At 55.6% G+C, this 18,852-nt stretch overlaps 3 protein-coding genes across 3 annotated transcripts; all 3 read right to left on the reverse strand.

Annotated features, from left to right (window-relative positions):
• Positions 1 to 8,323: 8,323 nt before the first annotated feature.
• PV07_00173 (uncharacterized protein) lies at positions 8,324 to 10,326 on the reverse strand (the record flags this gene model as incomplete). The annotated part of the gene is made up of 2 exons (XM_016386603.1): positions 9,132 to 10,326; positions 8,324 to 9,066 (listed from the first exon to the last, which is right to left on the reverse strand). The coding sequence occupies exons 1-2, from the start codon at positions 10,198 to 10,200 to the stop codon at positions 8,324 to 8,326; spliced, it is 1,812 nt and encodes a 603-aa protein (XP_016253531.1). The 5' UTR covers positions 10,201 to 10,326.
• A 4,392-nt stretch (positions 10,327 to 14,718) lies between these two features.
• Positions 14,719 to 16,768, reverse strand: PV07_00174 (uncharacterized protein; the record flags this gene model as incomplete). Its single annotated transcript, XM_016386604.1, has 6 exons — positions 14,719 to 15,191; positions 15,284 to 15,312; positions 15,365 to 15,677; positions 15,802 to 15,821; positions 15,872 to 16,617; positions 16,672 to 16,768. 6 exons carry the CDS (start codon positions 16,766 to 16,768, stop codon positions 14,870 to 14,872), a joined length of 1,527 nt encoding a protein of 508 aa, XP_016253532.1. The 3' UTR covers positions 14,719 to 14,869.
• Positions 16,769 to 17,665: 897 nt separating this feature from the next.
• PV07_00175 (uncharacterized protein) lies at positions 17,666 to 18,534 on the reverse strand (the record flags this gene model as incomplete). Its single annotated transcript, XM_016386605.1, has 2 exons — positions 17,666 to 18,164; positions 18,209 to 18,534. 2 exons carry the CDS (start codon positions 18,532 to 18,534, stop codon positions 17,666 to 17,668), a joined length of 825 nt encoding a protein of 274 aa, XP_016253533.1.
• Positions 18,535 to 18,852: the final 318 nt, after the last annotated feature.

Consider the following 18,852-nt stretch of genomic DNA (forward strand, 5'->3'; position numbering starts at 1 on the left):
GGCAGGGCACGGCCCAGTGGATGTCGCGCCGGGCGGTCCAGGCGAGCCAGAACAGCGCGACCACGCAGAACGGGCCGCCGACGCAAGCCACCGGAAGCCGCTGGTACTCCTCTTTGGTCGTCCAGAGCTTGCCCTGGCTTTGGGCGCGGCGGATCATGTTGTCGTATGAGAAGAGGGCTGGTGCAGTCAAGGCCGCGCCGACGGCGACTTTCGATCACCGCCAGGTTAGTTCAGAGGGATCCAAAAGTTAAAGACAAGTGAAGCGTACTAGGTGATAGCGCAAGAGCTGACTCTCCCTTGTTGAACCCGTAAATGCCTATCGGCCATGTCAGCGTGTTCGTGGAATACAGGCAAAGACGGTGAGGGTACCTTCGAACACAATGGGATATGCCTCGAAGAACAAGTAGAAGAAGGCGTAGAGCAGTGCAATGTACAGACAGCTGAGGTAGACGAGAGGCTCGAAGCACAGCATTCGGATGGGGCGCGTCAGGGACGTCTGGATGAAGTCTTTTGCGTGTCTGCTTTCCACTTCCAAGGGAGCGACGACGTTGGAGTCGGGGTTCTTCCGCCGCAGTGCCACAGCTCGTCTCTTCAGGATGACGGGCCCGAATGTTTCTGTGTGGTCGGTCAGCATTGAGAAACATTCGAGGACTCTCTCCCCCACAGTCCGGTTTACCTGGCATCAGCGCAAGGGGAACCCAAGAACACCCAGCAAAGATCAAAACGGCCCAGAAAATCCACCTCCAGTTGACGGGAGACAGGTATCCCGATATCAGAGGCCCGGCTAGAGGACCAAACGTCGTGCCCTACATGGTCAGCGCAAGGGTCCAACACGTCAAGGCGCGGAAGCTGTAGCTCCCTACCGACATAAAAGCCACCACGGCGCGGCCCCGGGTGCGTGGACTCTCAAAGACATCTGCGAAGAGACCGCCGATGATGGCGAACGGAACCGATGCACAGGTCCCACAGACAAGGCGGAAGACGAGCAAACTCGGCCAGTTGGGAGCCAGTGCACACGCCATGGTGAAGAGAATGAAGACATTGAACGTCCACAGCGTCACGACTTTCCGACCCTGCGTCTCGCTGAGCGGACCAAAGACCAACGGGCCGAAGATGTAGCCGATCAAATAGACGGTGGTCGGCAGGTAGGCCTGATTTTCTCCATGCACGTCGAGGTCCTGGGCGATGTAGGTCACGGCGTTGCTGGTGATGGCCGAGGAGATGGTGCTGTTGAATATCAAGATGATGCCCACCATCACAATGTAGAGCTTCTTTGCCTGCATAGACAGACACATGTCAGTTTACTGATCAACCAAACCAGATATGTGCGGGAGGTTTTCGGATTGGGTACCGTGGGCCAGTTGTAAGGGTTTCCAGAGTCGTTTGGGAGAAATGCAAGGATCTCGGACGTCGTGTCTTGCCTGGTAATCACGGTGGTGTCTCCTTGTCGCTTGTGCGAATCCGAGCGTTGGTTCTCGTCCCTGGGCTGGACACCTACAACGATATTCAGGCCCATCAACTTTCATCCATGGATCCAATCAACGGGGCGGCTCGAGGTTTGACTGACCAGAAAGAAGAACACCAGATCCCGTCGCATTGATGCCATCACGTTCCTTGCAAAGGTGTGCTGCCGCCACGCTTGGGTCCATGGCTGAACGTAGGCTGGTTAATTGGAACAAATGTGCCAGCTTCGAGTTAGAGTAATAGATTGGCAAACAGAGCCTGGAGAGGTCTGGGGAGAGGGCGTCTCAGGAGAGACTGACGACGTGAACCCTGTACCAGCGAAGATTGAGGCATTTGTTGTTGCACCCCGGAGACCACTCCTTACCTATGATGACAATATTCACATTCATGAACGAAAGCCAATGGCGTAGACAACCATCGTGGCCAGAAGACTGTGTCTACCGGCTGCTACGGCAATAGGCCTCTGGGTCACAAAATCCTCTGGCCTCGAGACGTCGCAGCCCAGATTCAACGGCATCAACCATAGTACCACCGTTTTGACCCATATACGTCGCAGTAGCGTTGAGACAGGCAGCGTCGTCCCCAGCCCAAGGCTCCTCTGCAATCCCCACAAGCAATGGATTGTGGATTCACAGCAGATAAGCCTGTCGAGCGGAACCGTTGCCTATTTGGCAGACCGGAATAATAGCTAGTGACAACATTTCTCACCAGGCCAGAAAGCCCCGCATAATATCCCTTCAGATAAGGAAAGGCCAAGGACGGACAAGGACGACACAAGGAAGCAAGGACAGGCGCTGCCGAGAGTTGCCCTGTCTCCTCTCAAGGCTTAGAAATGCTGATAGACGTTGCAGGCGGCGGATCTCTGCTGGATGGCGCCCACAAAGATGCATTCTTGAGCATGTGGACCCTTGCTACCCATCATGAAGCCGTGTTTCTCTCGCGCCCGTGGCTGCTGGGGTGCGCGGGATAGGGAACGACGTGGACCACGATTGTTTACTATTTGACCTCGTCAACATCCGGCGCGATCTGGGTGAGAGGTTGTCCGGTATTCTCTTTCTTCAGCTCTATCTTCGTCTCCTTGATCATCATGGGCAGCGTTAACAAAGCCAATGTGCTCCTCGTGGGCAGTGGTGGTGTCGGCACCATGGCGGCGTACGCGATGGAATCCGGGGGCCGAGCGACTGTCACCTCAGTGCTGCGATCCAACTTTGCAGCGGTGGAGAAGTTCGGCTTCAACATCGACTCCATCGAGCACGGGGAGGTCAAGGGCTGGAGGCCGACGAAGAGTAAGTGGCAGCTCTCGCGGGTTGGACCTGAGCAACGACGAGAAAGGACCACAACGCTGACTGAGGCCTTCCACTTCCGCCAGTCACCAAGGCCGTGCCAAACGTCGCCGACGAGGGTCTCCCGCCCTTCGACTACATCGTGGTGACGACCAAGAATGTCCCGGACGTCAAGCCCACGGTGTCGGAAATCATTGCGCCCGCGGTGACGGCGGGACACACGGCCATCGTGCTGATGCAGAACGGGCTCAACATCGAAAAGCCCGTGATCGCGGCCTTCCCCCAGAACATTGTCCTGTCGGGCGTGTCCTTGATCGGCGCCACCGAGGTTCAACACGGCAGCGTCCGCCACGACGACAACGACGTCGTCATCCTCGGCGCCTTTGCACACCCCACGCTGCCCGCCTCCGCCGGTCAGCAGGCGGCCAAGGACTTTGCCGAGATGTACAACGCCTGCGGCGTCGTCGACTGTCGCTTCACCGAGGACGTGGCGTTCTCGCGGTGGCGGAAGCTGGTCTACAACGCGTGCTACAACTCGACGGCGACCATCTTGAGGATGGACACCAGCCGCATCCGCATCTCGGAGCACATCGTCGAGAACCTGGTCCGGCCGGCCATGTGGGAGATCAAGAACACGGCCAAGGCGGCCGGCGTGCTGCTGCCTGAGGACATCGTCGAAACTATGGTAGTGACCGATCCGTTCGACACCTTTTTCAAGCCCAGCATGTGTCAGGACATTGAAAAGGTATGCACTGTTGCACTGTTCTCATCCTCACATATCTCGGATCCTGGATCTTTCCTCTCTCGTATGCTCTCCTCTCTGACCGGGTGAATTACTGCAGGGCAATTACATCGAGTTCGAGAACATCGTCGGCGAGCCTCTGCGGGAAGCCGAGAAATTGGGAGTCTCCACGCCCACCTTGAAGGTCATGTATGGCATCCTGAAGGGTCTGCAGTGGCAGACCATGGAGGCCAAGGGTTTAGTGACCATTCCGGCCAAGAAATAGGCGCCGGTGAGCTTATAGGGTTCGGACTTGCGTTCGTGGGCCGGGGGAGGTGGACGGACGGACAGGCTTTTGAGTTGATTCATAGTCATGAGAGCTACATTCAGGGTACCCAAGTGAGCCTTGGTATGAACCACACTATCGGGTCGTTATGCGAAGAGTGTAGAAATACATTGGCTGCATTGGTCTCTTCAACTTGAAGAGTATGGGAGGCAGTTGAGGTATCTGTCCTCTGCTCTCCCCATGTAAAGCGTAGGCAATCTAAAGGAACATCACCAGAAAGCCGCTTCAAGAGTAAGAACGTCGAATGCGTGAACGAGAGGCAATGTTGGGTCAGCTTCCCAAAGGCGACGGATGGCTACATCTTCATGATGGTGCCCCGACGACCGATTTCTTGTCGACGACTGCATGCCGAGCACATAGGGATTTCTTTGTAAGAGGATAAACCGCTCGAGTGTCTTCTATGTATGGTCTACCCATCCATGCTGAATTTTTGGACTCTATATGCTCCCAGCACCTGCTCGTTGCGAAATCACTCCCCTTTACTCAACTCTCCGTTGGACTTCCAGATCTCGTATTCGAAATCGGGCTGGAACTCGGTGTAGAGTGTTTCCTATCCCGAGTCTTAGTCGACTGTGTGAGGCCTTCAGAAAAATGGAAACAATGGGCTTACCGGGTCGGAATTCAGCCGATAGGTCATTTCGGCTTCCTTGTCACTGATGATGACCTTGTCGAGCCCCTCGGCCATGATTTGCACCTCGCACGTCCGGTCGAGAAGGGTGAAGAGATACGCGGCCTCGTCGACGGTGGATCCCACCGTCAAAAGGCCGTGGTTCTGGAGGATGGCCGAGCGAACCCTGGGCCCCAGCGTCTTCGCAATTCTCTCGCCCTCTTCCTTCTCCAGCACGATGCCGCCAAAGGTCTCGTACACCACGTGGTCGTTCCAGAACGTGCAGCTGTCTTGGTTGATGATGTCCAGCAGCTTCCCGCAGCTCGACCACGCCTTGCCCGCCTTGGAGTGCGTGTGGCAGGCTGCGTGGACGTCTGGTCGGGCTTTGTGGATGGCCGAGTGAATCATGAACCCGGCGGCGTTGACGGCGACCTTGTTGCCTCCGATGACCTTGCCGTTCTCGTCAATCTGGACCATGTCGCTGGCCTTAAGCATGCCAAAATGCTTTCCTAAGCTGGGAGGTTTATTCTCAGTCCGACGCTCCTATACCGGGACACAGCGGCCGGGGGCACGTACGGGTTGATCCAGAAGGTGTTTGGGTCGACAGGGTCTCGCACGCTGATGTGACCGCTTGTTCCCTCGGTGAATCCCTTTCTCGCAAAGACTCGGAAGGCCCCCGCCATATGTTCCAGCTGCCATGCCCGCTTCTTGTAAGGATCGGTGAATTTGGGCACACCCGGAAACTCATAACCCCCCGTCGATACTGCAGCCAAGGCAGTGTTGGCAGTTGCGGTCGGGCTCTCGCCACGGACGTGGAACTGAACTGTCGAGTCCGACTGTTGGACGGTGGTGGCAGTGACGCTTGGAGCCATGCCGATGATAGGGTGTTGCTTTCCTGATAACAAAGAGAAGAATGTATCGATGTTATCGACGAGACACCTTCTGAGGCCTCCATCTCGACCGCGTCGAAAGTGATATACGCCCCCTAGACAAGCCTCAAGTGGCAATCGAGCACAAAATTTCAACGACTCTTCTCGAATGGCAACTCACAGCGGACCAATGGCCTACAGATGGTCGATCCCTTGATTTGACTTTGCCCTAAAACCCCAGGCGGGCCTGAGCCAAAGAAAGTCTGGAGGATGTCTGATAACGAGCAGAGCAGCCTGAGATAAGCCGACTGATCTAGGGCGATCCACCTGTCGTGGATAAAATGGGAGGTCCGGCCATCTCTTTCCCTTGGTTGCCCTGACCACTGCCAACTGGTGGATTACTACACGCTTGGAGAATGCCACCAGCCTGATGACAACTCGCGCGAACCCTCCACCATGCCCCGGCGAGAGGAGGAAGACCTTCACAGGCTGTTGGACGTGCCGGGCCCGGCGCCTCCGCTGTGACGAGACAAAGCCCTCTTGCAGGCAGTGCACGTCCAAGAACCTCACCTGTGGTGGCTACGCCGCTCGACTGCAATGGCTCCCGCCCAGGACTAACGCCGGTGAACAGACATGTAGTCTAGTCAGAACCCAGAGCTCCCAGAGACGGCAGGTTCTAGCTAGTAAGTCCTCGCCGAATCGAAAAGCCAGCCACATGACATGCTCACGCCGTTTGTGATAAGGTATCCCCGCGTCGATCCTGGGAGAGGCAGCCCTGGACAGGGCATTGAACGCCATTGACGCCGAGGAGTGTCTATCCTCCTGCAGCACGCGAGTCCATGGGCCCTTCTCGGTCTTTTCCGCCGATGCATCGTCCTACGCATCCCTTGCTGTGAGCCGATCAGAGGCGGCATCGGGCGAGCCACTCAACACACCCCCAGCGGCCGTAGAGCCATGTTGGTCCTCGATCATGGGCCGGGCCAGCGCAAATCTAGACCAGGCGCCCGAGAACATGGCCAGTGCCCAAGTCTCACTGGACGAGTTCTGGAGTGCGGCCGACATCGATTACATCTGGCCCCTGGACCCGTTGTCCCCCAACAGTCCCGCCATTCCCTCGCTAGGCGGTCTGCTGGCGCCTACAGACCAATACGAGGACAGTCCAGAAGCGCCAGACAATTACGCCTCGTCCAGTCAGGGGGTATGCGTTGAGCCTACCGCCTACGGATCCGATCCCAGCTTGACCACGTATCAGCTCAAACCGACGTTCATGACGGTCGACAAACGGTTCTTGATCAACCACTATGTGACCTCGGTGGTGAATCTCTTCACCGTCACCGAAAACTCCAAGAGCCCCTGGCGAACGCTCCACCTGCCGCGGGCGCTGCAAGGGAGTGGTGAGCTCGAAGCGACCGGCACCACGTCGAATGCTCGGAACGCCCTCCTCCACACGATCCTGTCGGTGAGTGCGTACAATCTGGTGAACAAATACCGGATCCAAGGGCAGGAGGCCTCGGCGAGGAAGTGGTGTAAAAAGGCGTTGCAGATGCGGTTCCGGGCCGTCAACCTGCTCAAGAGCTGCCTGGAGGAGAACCTCGCGGTGGCGTCGAAGCGGACGTTCCCCGGGAAGCCCAAGTACAAGGAGCTGCTGGCCGCCATGCTCTCCATGATCACCATAGATGTCAGTTCCACCCCAATCTCAAGGATATTCCCAAATGTGACATGACAGGGGGGCTAACCGAGACAATATCCAGGTGGTCTGTGGTGACACGCGGACGTGTCGCATTCATCTGAAAGGATGCGAGAGCCTGATCCGGTCGGCGAAACGAGGCTGGAAGACCAAGTATTCCTCCAAGGCGCGCGCTCTGCATCGCACCTTCTACTATCTGCGGGTCATCCACGCGAGCACGGCGCTGGTGTCGGAACTGGCGACCGACTCCAAAGACCCGTCGGCGACGTCGGGCACGACGGGAGAACCACACAAACAGCAACAGCAACAGCAGGACAAGCTGTCCAGCAACCTCAAGGAGGCCGAGAGCTGGCTCGGGCTGGAGCAGATACATTCGAGCTTGGACGACATGTCGTCGTGCGAGTTCGTCTACGGCTTCCCACTTGACCTGCTGCTGCTTATGGGCCGGACCACGGAGCTGGCCCAGCAGGTGAACCTCCTCCGCCGCAAGCAATGGGACCTGCTCCTGATCCCCTCCCTGGCCGAGGCCTGTGACAAGCTCGAGGCTGAGGTACTGGACTGGCCGATCGACGCCCGCCTGGCCAGCCTGTTGCGCGCGCCCGTGGGGCCCGAGACGCGGGCCATCGTCGACCACCAGACCCGTGCCGTCCACAAGGCCCTCATCATCTACTTCTCGCGCCACATCCGGCTGATGCATCGCCAGCACCTGCAGCCGTACGTCGAGAGCGTCGTCACCCACATGGAGGCGGCCGAGGAGATCAAGGACGACGCCGGCATCGTCGCCGGCCCCATGACCTGGCCGTGCTTCATCGCCGCCTCCGAAGCGCTGACCGAACCCCTTCAGAAACGCTTCTTGCAGTGGTTCGACAAGGCCAGAACGTACGGCGTGGAGGCAGGGTCCCGTGGCAGGGAGGTCGTCGTCGAGGTCTGGAACCAGCGCCGGCAGGGCGCCTCCGATGTCACCTCCGACTGGAGAAGAGTCGTCGAGGCAAAGACGGCGTATTTAATGCTGACCTGATGTGGCATACGCGGACTGCAATGCTTGTCGTGGACGTATGTATCTATATACAGAATTTATAGAATTACGGCCACGGAGACTCCGAAGTCCCATACTGAAGCTGCCGCTTTTCACTTCAATCCCGACAACCTCATCCTCAATCTCAACCTTAGCCTACAAAACAATTTTCTCAGGAGATGCAGTCCCGCGCCTTGTACCTGGGCTCGTTTCAACGAAACCATGTGAGGCCGAACTGGGGGATAGTTCTCACGTATCCCTCCACCCCACCCCCATCATAGGGCGTGCGCTGGATGAAGTTGTACGGGGATAGCATACGAATTGGGGTCCTCTACAACTTGGCCCTGCCGATCGCCTCAATCACCTCCTTCGCGCCTCTGTCCCCCGATCGGACCGCGCCGTCCATGTATCCCTTCCACTCGTACGCGGTCTCGGTGCCGACAAAGTGAATCTTGCCGTGCGTCGACCTCAGCGCGTGCTCGTACAGGGTCATGATGCCCGGGGGCGAGGCCGGACACGGACAGCCCTGGGCCCACTGGTCCTTGGCCCAGATGTGCTCCGTGACGGCGACAGGCTCGGGGACGACGCCGACGTAGGGCGAAAAGGCGCGTCGCAAGTGCGCGAGGATGGCGTCGAACCGCTCCCGCTGCGGGCGGCGCGCCATCTGGCGCCCGATCTCGCCCGTGGTGAAGCAGGTCAGCGAGTACGTGCCGGCCGCGTCGTTGCTGGTGTCCCGGCAGCTGACCATCGGGCCGTGGAACGAGATGACCATGCCGGCCAGGTCCGCCTTGCGCCACCACGGCGCCGCGTACTTGACGATCACCTTGATCGTGTCGCCCAGCACGTTCTTGTCGCTCAGCTCCAGCTTCGCCGGCGGCAGCGGCGGCTCGAAGGTGATCTCCTTGTACAGGGGCGTCGGCACCGACACCACCACGCGCTGGCAGCGGAAGTCGCCTCGCGCCGCTGACACTAGGATCCCGGCTGGACTCTGGGAGATGCGTCGAACCGGCGAGCTGAGCACGACAGAGCCGGGGCTCAGGCGCTTAGCCAATTCGATCGACATTGATTGCGTCCCTACCAAAGGGATGTCAGTATGACCTACGGTCACTAGATCTCTGATTGTTTTTTGGATTCCTTACCCCTGACGAACCGGAGGTACTGGCCTCCATCCTTGAAATCGGAGCGCATCCGCAACAGCCCGCCGCCGCTCTTGCAATAGTTCAGGAAATACAGGGCGCTGATCTCGCACGGCTCCAGCCCGAGCATTTGTCGAACCCACATCTTGACCGACGCCAGCGCCGTCTCGGACTGGATGCTCGACCGACACCACTCCTCCATGGTCATCTTGTCCAGGGGAGCGCCGGTGCCCACGGGGTCGTGGATATTCAGCTGCTGGCACACCTTCTCGGCCAGCTCGCGGATGTAAACCAGATTCTCGGCCCCGTTCGCCTCGGCCAGCCCGGTCGGGGTGCCGCCGTAGGGAAACAGGCTCAGTCCACCGGAGAGGTCCTCCTGGATCACCTTGCCCTCGGTTCGCTGGACCACGAGCTCCAGGCCGAGGGACTTGGCCAGCGCGTAGATTTCGCTCTGGTTGGTGTCGTTGATCCACGCGGCGCCCACGTCGACGTAGCTGCCGTCTTCGGCCGGTCCGACCGACCACGTCTTACCCCCGACGCGGTCGCGGGCCTCGACGACCACGCACGATAGCCCGGCCTGCTGAATGTCGTAGGCGGCCTTTAAGCCGCTGAGCCCGCCGCCGACGACGACCACGTCGACCATCCGCAGCGGCTCCTGCCGGATCGCCCCGTACGCCTCGATCTCGAACTTGTGCCGTGGGTCCGCGAGCGAAGGCACCGGCACCATAGTCGTCGCCGGGCGGTGGCCATCCACAAAGGCCTTGATGTGCTTCGCGTGCCGCCGATTTTTGGCGTCGTAGTCCACGATATAGTAGACCAGCTTGAAGACGTCGGTGACCGTCGCGCCGGCGGTTTGGAGCGCCCCGCGGAGATTCCTCATGGCCAGAGCAATCTGCTCGTCAATGTCTTCGGGCACGTCGCCGTGCTCGTCCATCCCGACCAGCCCTGCCGTGGTGACGATGCGGCAGGACCCATTGGTGGTGGTGACGTGTGAGAAGACGGGCTTGGAGTCCGGCAGTTTGTACGGATCGTACGTGTGGACGCTGCAGCTGTCCTTGGAGTGCGACGCCATGGTCAAGTGAAGCTCGAGAAGTCGATCGGCTAGAGGCTGAAAACACCATACACGAAGCCTGCGAGGATCTTTGTTCTTGAACGGGTTGCTTCGCCCCCTCGACGGGGATATATCAGACAAAGACAAACCCCGATTGGTAATACACGCCCAGCGTCGGACATCAACGAGACAACCATAGAGCGGCCGCCCATGGTGCCTCGTTCAGTCCTGCCGTAGCCTTCCCTTCCTCGTGGAATCCGACCAGAAGCTCCACGTCCTGGATGTTGTGGAGATGGAGAGGGTTTCCAGTGCTAATAACGGGGCAAGCTCATTGATAAGAGCAACCCGACTAGCCGTTTCCGTCCCTCGAGACCGTTGTCGCACCCAATTGGCCAGGCAAAGACACGTCAGGAGAGGAAGTCCACGCCGTCGACTGTCGAGCTTATCCAGAGTAAATCCAGACAGGACCAGCCATAGAACTCGGGACTCGGAATGCGAGCGCTTTGCTGAATCATCCCAAAGGCCGTGGAGGGGAGATATTTGATCTTCTCTGACCCGCTGTTAGCGGTTTACCACGCCATAGGATGGGGTGATTATATGCAGGCCACAGACACGCGACAATCATGGAGGAAGTGAGAAGCATCTCGGTGTGGCCACGCTGTAACCGTTTCTATCTGGAAGGAGATGCCTTGAAAGCGGTCCACCGTCCTTATCGTGAACGAGATCTCGTGGGAGTAGGGAACCGATCCCGTTGCGAAGAAATCGGTTGGGTGTCAGTAATGAAGCACTTTTCGTGCTGTCGAAGACCACCGCCATCATAACCTGCAACGTCCCTTATTTCATATGTCACACGATCAAAACTCCGGTGCTGTGATAAGACCCTGCGTTGTGCACGTGTCTTTCAAAGCGAGGGAGTCATTATAGCACGTGGGTCGTCAGTGTCGTCGTGCCGGAGGTGGCCTACTTGAATTGTGAATCCTTCGCCAGGGACACTGCAGCAAGGGCGCAGAAGCAGGTGGTGGATCTTTAGAACCTTACTGTCGCACTGACCTGACCCGACACTATGCTGGCGTTAAACAGTCATGCCCTTCAAGGCTTCTACCTACCGAGGCTACCAGAACATCAATGGTCAAGATGCCGTTGTAGCGAAAGTTTGTAGTATGATGCACACACATATAATAAAATTGATAGTTATATGGCGGTGAGTTGATAAATGTCCACATCATCCTTGAGTCGACTCTTTTCTAACCAGTCACCCAACACCATCTCATGGATTTTTGTCGGAAAAAAAAAAAAAAAAAGAAGCCTGTAAGGTGCTGGTCCAAAACGCCCTCTCAAAATCCCCAGTGCGCTTCCTACTGGATCAAGTCCGCCAGTTCGTCGTGAAGGTCTGCCTCAAGATCGATCTGACGGTCGTCCCCGTCCAAAAGCCCCAGGTAATACGACAGATCGCGGCCGTCAAACTCCCGTTGCGAGAAGCCGTTGCCCAGGAATGCAAATCGGTTGAGCGGATTCAGGTATTCGATCTGGTAGTCCTCAAAGCGCGGCGTTGCCAGGAGATCGAGGTAGACGAGTCGAGAGCCCGGGAACATGGTCAGAGGCCCGTCCACCCGGCCCTGCTTGAACCACGAACTGCATCCAGACGCCCACGCGGTGCGCTGGAGAAATAGCTCGGCGTGTTCGCGGAACTCCTCGACAGCCTCCGCCCGCGGTGTCATGCTCTTGATCCGATCCTTCTGCATCTTCTGGATACACGCAACGATGTTGCTTCCGAGCGTTTCAAGGATGGGGAGGAACGACCCGTGGCCTAGAGCTCCGTAGGGGCCGCCCATCATGAAGTAGTTCGGCACTGTAAAGCGTAAGAAAGTCGATGCGAGAAAGGATCGGTGATAGTCACGTACTGTGCGGGACACCTAGCGACAGATACGACGTCGCTTCCTTCTCCCACATCTTCGCGATACTATGGCCGTTGGCCTCAACCGGGAACCGTGGGATCCAGCTTGTGTTGAAACTGCGAGGTGTCAGTAGGCGAGACTTGCAGACCAAAATAAAACAGAAAAAAGATCCAACTCCTGCTCACCCAGTCGCGCAGATAATCACATCGACCTCGTGTTCAATTCCCTCGCTGTCGATGAACCCCTTGGGGGTGATTTCTCTCATTTGCTCCAAGAAGACTTGAACGTGGTCTTGAGCGAGTGCTTCGAGGAATCCGTTGCCCGGCTATTGTATTGTCTCGCGTCAGTTTCAAGTCCGCGTATACCATATTTTCATCGTCACTCACCGTCGGTCTTCGGCAACCCACGCCGAAATTCTTAGGAATGATCGCGTCCTTGAGCTCCTGCCTGGCATCCCCCAGCTTCCGGGTCATTTCCTGTCTCGCATACTAACACCCCAGGGAGTTTTAGCTATCGGCCGGTGAATGCGATGTGCGAGCAGCTATACTTACTTCCTTGGCCTCTATAGCGTCCGGGGTCCCGTTCAGAATAAACTTGAATCGCTTGTTTAATTCCGACTCGATCATCTTTGAGTATTTCAAGTACAGTTCAGGGTTCTCCGCGAACCGTTGCCGTTGCTCTGCAGTGTCTGTAATGAGGTCAGGTAACTAGCCACGAGAAAGCCCATGGTATTGCTGTAGGCGATGACCGCCCCGACTTACATTGGAAATTGCCCCCGTCCTTGCCCGCGAACTTCTGCGCAAATCCTGCTGTCACCCATATCGGCGACCGCACCCACGTGTATAGCCGCTTCACCTCCGGAGCGATCTTGGACGTAATCTGGATACCGCTGCTTCCGATGCCGATCACGGCCACTCTTTTATCCTTCAGATTAGTCTTCGGATCATACTGGGCACTATGTTGTAGAATGCCCTTGAAAGTGTGTAGGCCCTTGATTTCTGGCCATCTCCAGTTACTAAACACGTTATGATAGATGTCAGTTCTCAACATCCAAGCGAGCGATAAGGGGCGATTGTAAAGTGCGAGGACATACTTTAAAATCCCACTTCCGTTGATCAGAACGTTGCATATATCTTTGAACTCGGTCCCATCAGGTCGACGGATATACACCTCCCAATGGCCCCTCTCGCCGTCCCAGAGCGCCCTAGTCACCGTATGCTGTAACTTGATATACTTAGCGAGCCCGTATTTCTCGACTACGCCCTTAAAATACCTCCAGATCTCCGGTGATTCTGAGTAGTACTGTGACCAGTTTGGATTCCGTTCCCAGGTGAATTGGTATGACGCCGACGGGATATCGCACGCACACCCAGGATACCTAGAGATTGAATAGAATGTGAGTAAATGAAAGTCAAATAGTAAGATATAATGTCTCGTGCGCCGTTACTATACCTATTCTCCAGCCAGGTCCCTCCCACGTCGGCGTTCTTCTCATAGATCTGCAGCTCGATGTTCTTCAACCGGTCCTCGCTAAACTTGGAAAAAATGATTCCTGACGCGCCAGCTCCGACGTGAATCACGCGAAGTTTCCGCGAGGTGTCGTAGGGCTCTTCGTTGATTTTGTAGCCTCGCGCATTCTGAAGCTTCCACCCCAGCTCGTTGTATTCGACTCCGGGCCGCGAAGGGTATCCTTCACCACCTTTGGATGGGGCCATGGTTTGGGGATTTCACGGTGCGGAACGGTGGTAGGAGGAATAGACTTGAACCAAGAACCCACACTCAGGGAACAAGAGGAGGTCAATAGAATTGATGAAAGATGAATATGTCAAAGAATACGCCAAAGCAAGATGGCCACGACCAGAGGCTTGGGGGTGGTTCAGATCGCCCAGTGTACCTTTAAATCAAAGAACCCTCACAAGGGCCAGCCAATTGTTCCTGGGAGATATGTAGTCTCTAATATATCGAATGCAGGCTAGAAGTCAAGCGGTATTTGACTCTGGCTTTCCGAGCGTGGACTAGGAAAGAGTCCGCATTGCTCGCCGCAGTCGACCCCAATGCATGCCAGAATTAATCATGTTCCACAGTCTCTCCTGGTTGCTGTATCAAAAGAAGGATGCCATGCTGATGCCATTTTGCCGACAGCGCTGCCCTTTGGGGGGAGACTGTACAAGTCAACCACGAGAGAACGAGGTTTTGGCAAGTGGAAATGAATTCGCCTAGGTTTCGCCCATATCCAGGGGTCCGTCAGGAACACGCGAGCTGGGCCATACCAATGGAGTCACAAGTTCCCGCAGCCCTGCAGATAAGGAACTGGAGTAAGAAAGAAGGACAGGCGACGCCGAGAGTTGCCATAGACCATGGCCGATCCCCAAGAGGTAGATCCGAGTTAGTCATCAAGCATAGCTTGCCTGTTGGATAGTACTACTTATTCTTGATACCAAAATATCACCAAAATTGAGCACTTGTAGGTAGAACTTGCTCACTGCCGATGGGCGACAAAGTCTACGAAGACGTGTCGTAAATAGCTCGACAATACTTTTCTGGTTCACGCGGGCTGAAGTCCTCCGTAATTGCTCCGCCAAAGCTTGCCCTTCACGTTCCATTCTACACTCTTTGGTGAGTGATTCACCCTATATAAAGCGGCCAGAGAAGAAGAGCTCAGGCTACATACGAGTACATAAATAGCCTCTTTGTATGTTCTTATTTGTATCCCTAACTCCACAATACTTGCGGTTCTTTAGCTCCCTTCCCTCTTGAGGGTATGGCATTCTCTTGCATCCCTGCAACGAGCACACCTACTTCATCTCGAACGTCTCTTGAGCGACCTCTTGCTCCTCGACCCTTCCCTTTTCTCCTGCTTCAGGATCGCCTCGGAGTCTCGCCTCCAACAAGTGTTTGTACTCCTTCTTGGCGAAGAGCACGTCGATCTCTTCCAAGCTCAGGCCCTTCGTTTCCTTGACGCAGAAATAGACAAAAGGGACGGCCAAGACGTTGAAGACGCAGAACAGGAGATAGAATTTCCACCCAGAAGCTTGGATCCCCATCGGCCCAAACTTGACCACGATAAACGTGATGATCCATTGGGTGAAGACACCCATAGAAGTCCCGATATGACGACTGCAGAAGATCGTTAGCTCGCCCTAGGAGCTCCGGACCATTCTAAAGATCATGGCAACCTGGTGGGTTCAAAGAGAGAGAGAGTCACTCACACATGGAGAGGTGCAATTTCTGGAACATACTAAAGCACCACAGTTAGCAATGCCATCGCCATAGCCTAGAACGTAACCTACAATCCATGGCGCATCGCACCAGGAAGCTCCAAACACAAACTCAAACAAGAAGATGCTGACAACAGCAAGCTTGTTGGAGGAGCCGTTATTGACGGCGAGTCCGATGGTGAATAGAATCATGAATATCGAGCAGAAAATCGCTCCCCATAGCATGACGGATCGTCGGCCAAATTTCTCCATTGTGTATATGGTCGAGCAGGTCCCACCGAGGAAGAGTAACGTGACGCCACCACTCGTGATGGCAGCCTGATTTTGCGACATGCCGAGAGAATGGATGAAGAGAAAGGTCGCGTAGTACGAGACGATATTGTTGCTGTGCATTGGCAGAAAGTTCAAGTCAGCAGTGCTCCTCAGATGGGGCAGTCGGGTACAGATAGGGACTCCTTCTCATGGAGTCGAGAGGTGTGCAGCAGAAATAAGAACAAGATTCTACCCACCCATCCATTTGTTGGAAGAACTGCCAATCGTTAGCTTAATTGCTCCCATCTCGGTTGCAGAATATCCCACCTGAACCAAGACACCAAGCCACAGCCTCCAGGTCGTATTCACCGGGGAATCGTCGTAGAAGAGATTCTTGAGATTGAAGCTGTACTCTTTCTCTGCCTCGAGGGCCGCAAACACATCGGAGCGTTGTTTTGTCACTACCTCACTGTCAACCGGGACAGAGTAGATGCGAGCCATGATATGATCGGCATCGGCAATCTGGCCGTTGGCATACAGGTAGCGGGGCGACTCGGGGAGGAAAAAGATCATGCCAAAGGTCAACAAGATGAAGACGACTTGGAATGCGATCGGTAGGCGCCAGACGGCCTCGGTATTAGGATAGTTGCGAATCATGCCGTAGTCGAACCAGTAGGCGATTGTGAGGCCCAGGATGACTATCGACAGCTGAGCGGCGATCAAGGCACCGCGGGTCTTTGCCTTGGCTGTCTCAGCAACCCAGACCGGCACCATCACGGTGATGATGCCCATTCCAAGTCCGGCAATGACACGGCCCGAGATCAGATACGAGGTACCGTGAGCTCCAGCTTGCAGTCCAGCTCCGAGACAGATGAGGACACCCCCAATGACAATGAATAGGCGGCGCCCGAGCATCTGTCCGACGAACCCACAGATAATGCAACCACTCAGACAGCCGATGTCGTAGATGGCCACGACCGTGCCTTGGAGATCCGCAGCATTGGGATCGATGTGGTTTGCCGATAAGAAAGTAGGGAGGGAAATCAGACCGCCCAGGACGCCTTGATCATATCCTAGAGCGACACGGTTAGCCGTACGCTCGTTCTTTCTATTGGAACCGAAAATACCGAAGAGGGTAAAGGCCCAGGCCGAGCACAAGGTAATGGCAGCCTGGAGCCAGAATCCTTGGAGCGATCCAGCGTAACCTCTGTTGAAGGCCGACATGTCGTGTTGGAATAACTGGAATGGTCACGGAGATCGGATGGTATAGGAGTTCTCAGAGATCATAGCGAAGATGATGGGTATTCGCCGGATATATGCAAAACAGCAGATCAGATCTGCTTCGGGATTCATCTTCCCATGGGAGACTGCTGCGTGGGATGCCTTGCATATCGCATCCACTCTGGAGCGCGCCGTGTTGGAGAGTTTCCCGTCGTACCGTCCGGTTATACGCTTGAGCAGCCCGAAGAGAGTGTATAGCCTAGTATACCAAAGACGCCACCAGGAGGATTGCCGTCTCTGTGCGGGGATTGTGGAGGCCCCGGTAACATGTTATGTACCTACCATCGTAGTAACCCCATATTGAAGGCTATGGGGCCGTGGAGTTGATCGCCCTGCGACAACGCACAAGGTCCTATGACATCCAGCGGGGCCCTTTCACATGGACACCTGACTCGAGGTTTTGGTAGTCATATGGGAGAGTGGCAGGACGGTGAAAAGTGCGGTAGACTGAGGTATCCGCAACATACCCGAGATGAGGGCATTGATCGTCGTAGAAGTCCATACGATTCGATTACCACTCTGTCGAAGTCGTCACGTAATCTAGCGAGCCTCTTTGCGTGTGCTCGCCTCGGCTGTTGTCTAGTTGATGTATGTATGGCTGCCGTTGGACCACGATGTTGAATATCAGAGTAGAAAGAGAGTTATAGCCAAGTAGAGAATACGAAGCGTTAGAAATTAGCCTTTGATCAAACGAAATGCCGCGGTATATAGCGCCTTTTAATCCGCCGTATTGGTCAGTTGAGATTGCATTAGAAATTCATCCCGCATACTCTGGCTGTTGCTATAGGAAGGTGTAGTAAAGTCTATATCTGAACTCTCTAGATATGTATTTGCTGCCTTTCACCGGATGTCGTGGAAGCCACCATCATTGACCACCAGCGATCCATTCATATAGCTGCTCTCGTCACTCAACAAGAAGCTCAAGACGTTGGCTTGCTCCTCGGCGAAAGCCATCCTTCGCAAGGCAATGGCTTTACTGACTGGGGACTCCGCGTTTTCCTTCGATCCAATGATCCCTGCGGCGCCCATCGAGTGCTCGATCATTTTGGTCATAGTCCACCCCGGACACAGAGCATTAACTCGGATCCCATCTGGCCCGTAGAACTTTGCTCCGTTTTTCGTCACTCCGACTGCAGCATACTTGGAGGGTGTGTATGCTGCCAACCCTGCCGCTTGGAGTCCTGAGATAGAGACGACATTTGCAATGGCTCCACGTTGTCCTGGAATCTTGTGTGGGGATGGCGGTTCGAATGAGATGGGGCGAGGGTCCTGAGTCTTCATTTGCAAGGCCTGGTATTTCTGGCACAACCACAAACCCTTGGTGTTGATGGCATGCGTCCTGCAAAGGTCAGAAGTGCCGGACATTAGCTTCGAGCTTCGCACCTTTCAAAGAGCTCGGTGGTAATGCTTTCTTCTTCAGCCCATATGGATTCGCAGATGCCCGCACAGTTGGCGGCATAGTCAAGCCGGCCTGTCCACTCTGTCGACGAGGCGATGGCGTCTTTGACCTGTTGTTCCTGAGTGACATCGAGTTTGAGAAACTTAGTCTTGACATTCCACTTCTTTGCGACTTCGTCCGATACTTTTCCACCTTCTTTTTCATCCATATCGGCTACCACGATCGAGATGCCACGGCTGGCCAGTTTGTGCGCAGTGGCTCGTCCGATGCCACCACTTCCACCGGTAATAAAAGCCACACGCTGTGCCATGCTGGCTATATCCTCGACTGCTGAGAGTTGAAAGGGAACAAGAAGCTGATGGGGTCGAGTTGGCCGTCATATCGAGCATCTATCTGTCATTAAGAAGGGTGGGACGGCGTACACCGCGAGACCGTTCAGCATGCTTGGTGATCCTCAGTCACATTTGCACCACCGTGGAGACGCATATCCGTATGAGGACTGGTAGCGATGCACACAACTGCAGCCATTGAGAGATGCGGGGAAGACGAAACAGTGACCGGGCTTCATCTCACCGGGCCGAGGGTGATCAAGAAGCTAGAAGTTTGTACAGACGGTGGGCGAGACGCA

Source organism: Cladophialophora immunda, assembly GCF_000835495.1.
Source record: "Cladophialophora immunda strain CBS 83496 unplaced genomic scaffold supercont1.1, whole genome shotgun sequence".
In the NCBI taxonomy this organism is placed as follows: Eukaryota; Fungi; Ascomycota; class Eurotiomycetes; order Chaetothyriales; family Herpotrichiellaceae; genus Cladophialophora; species Cladophialophora immunda.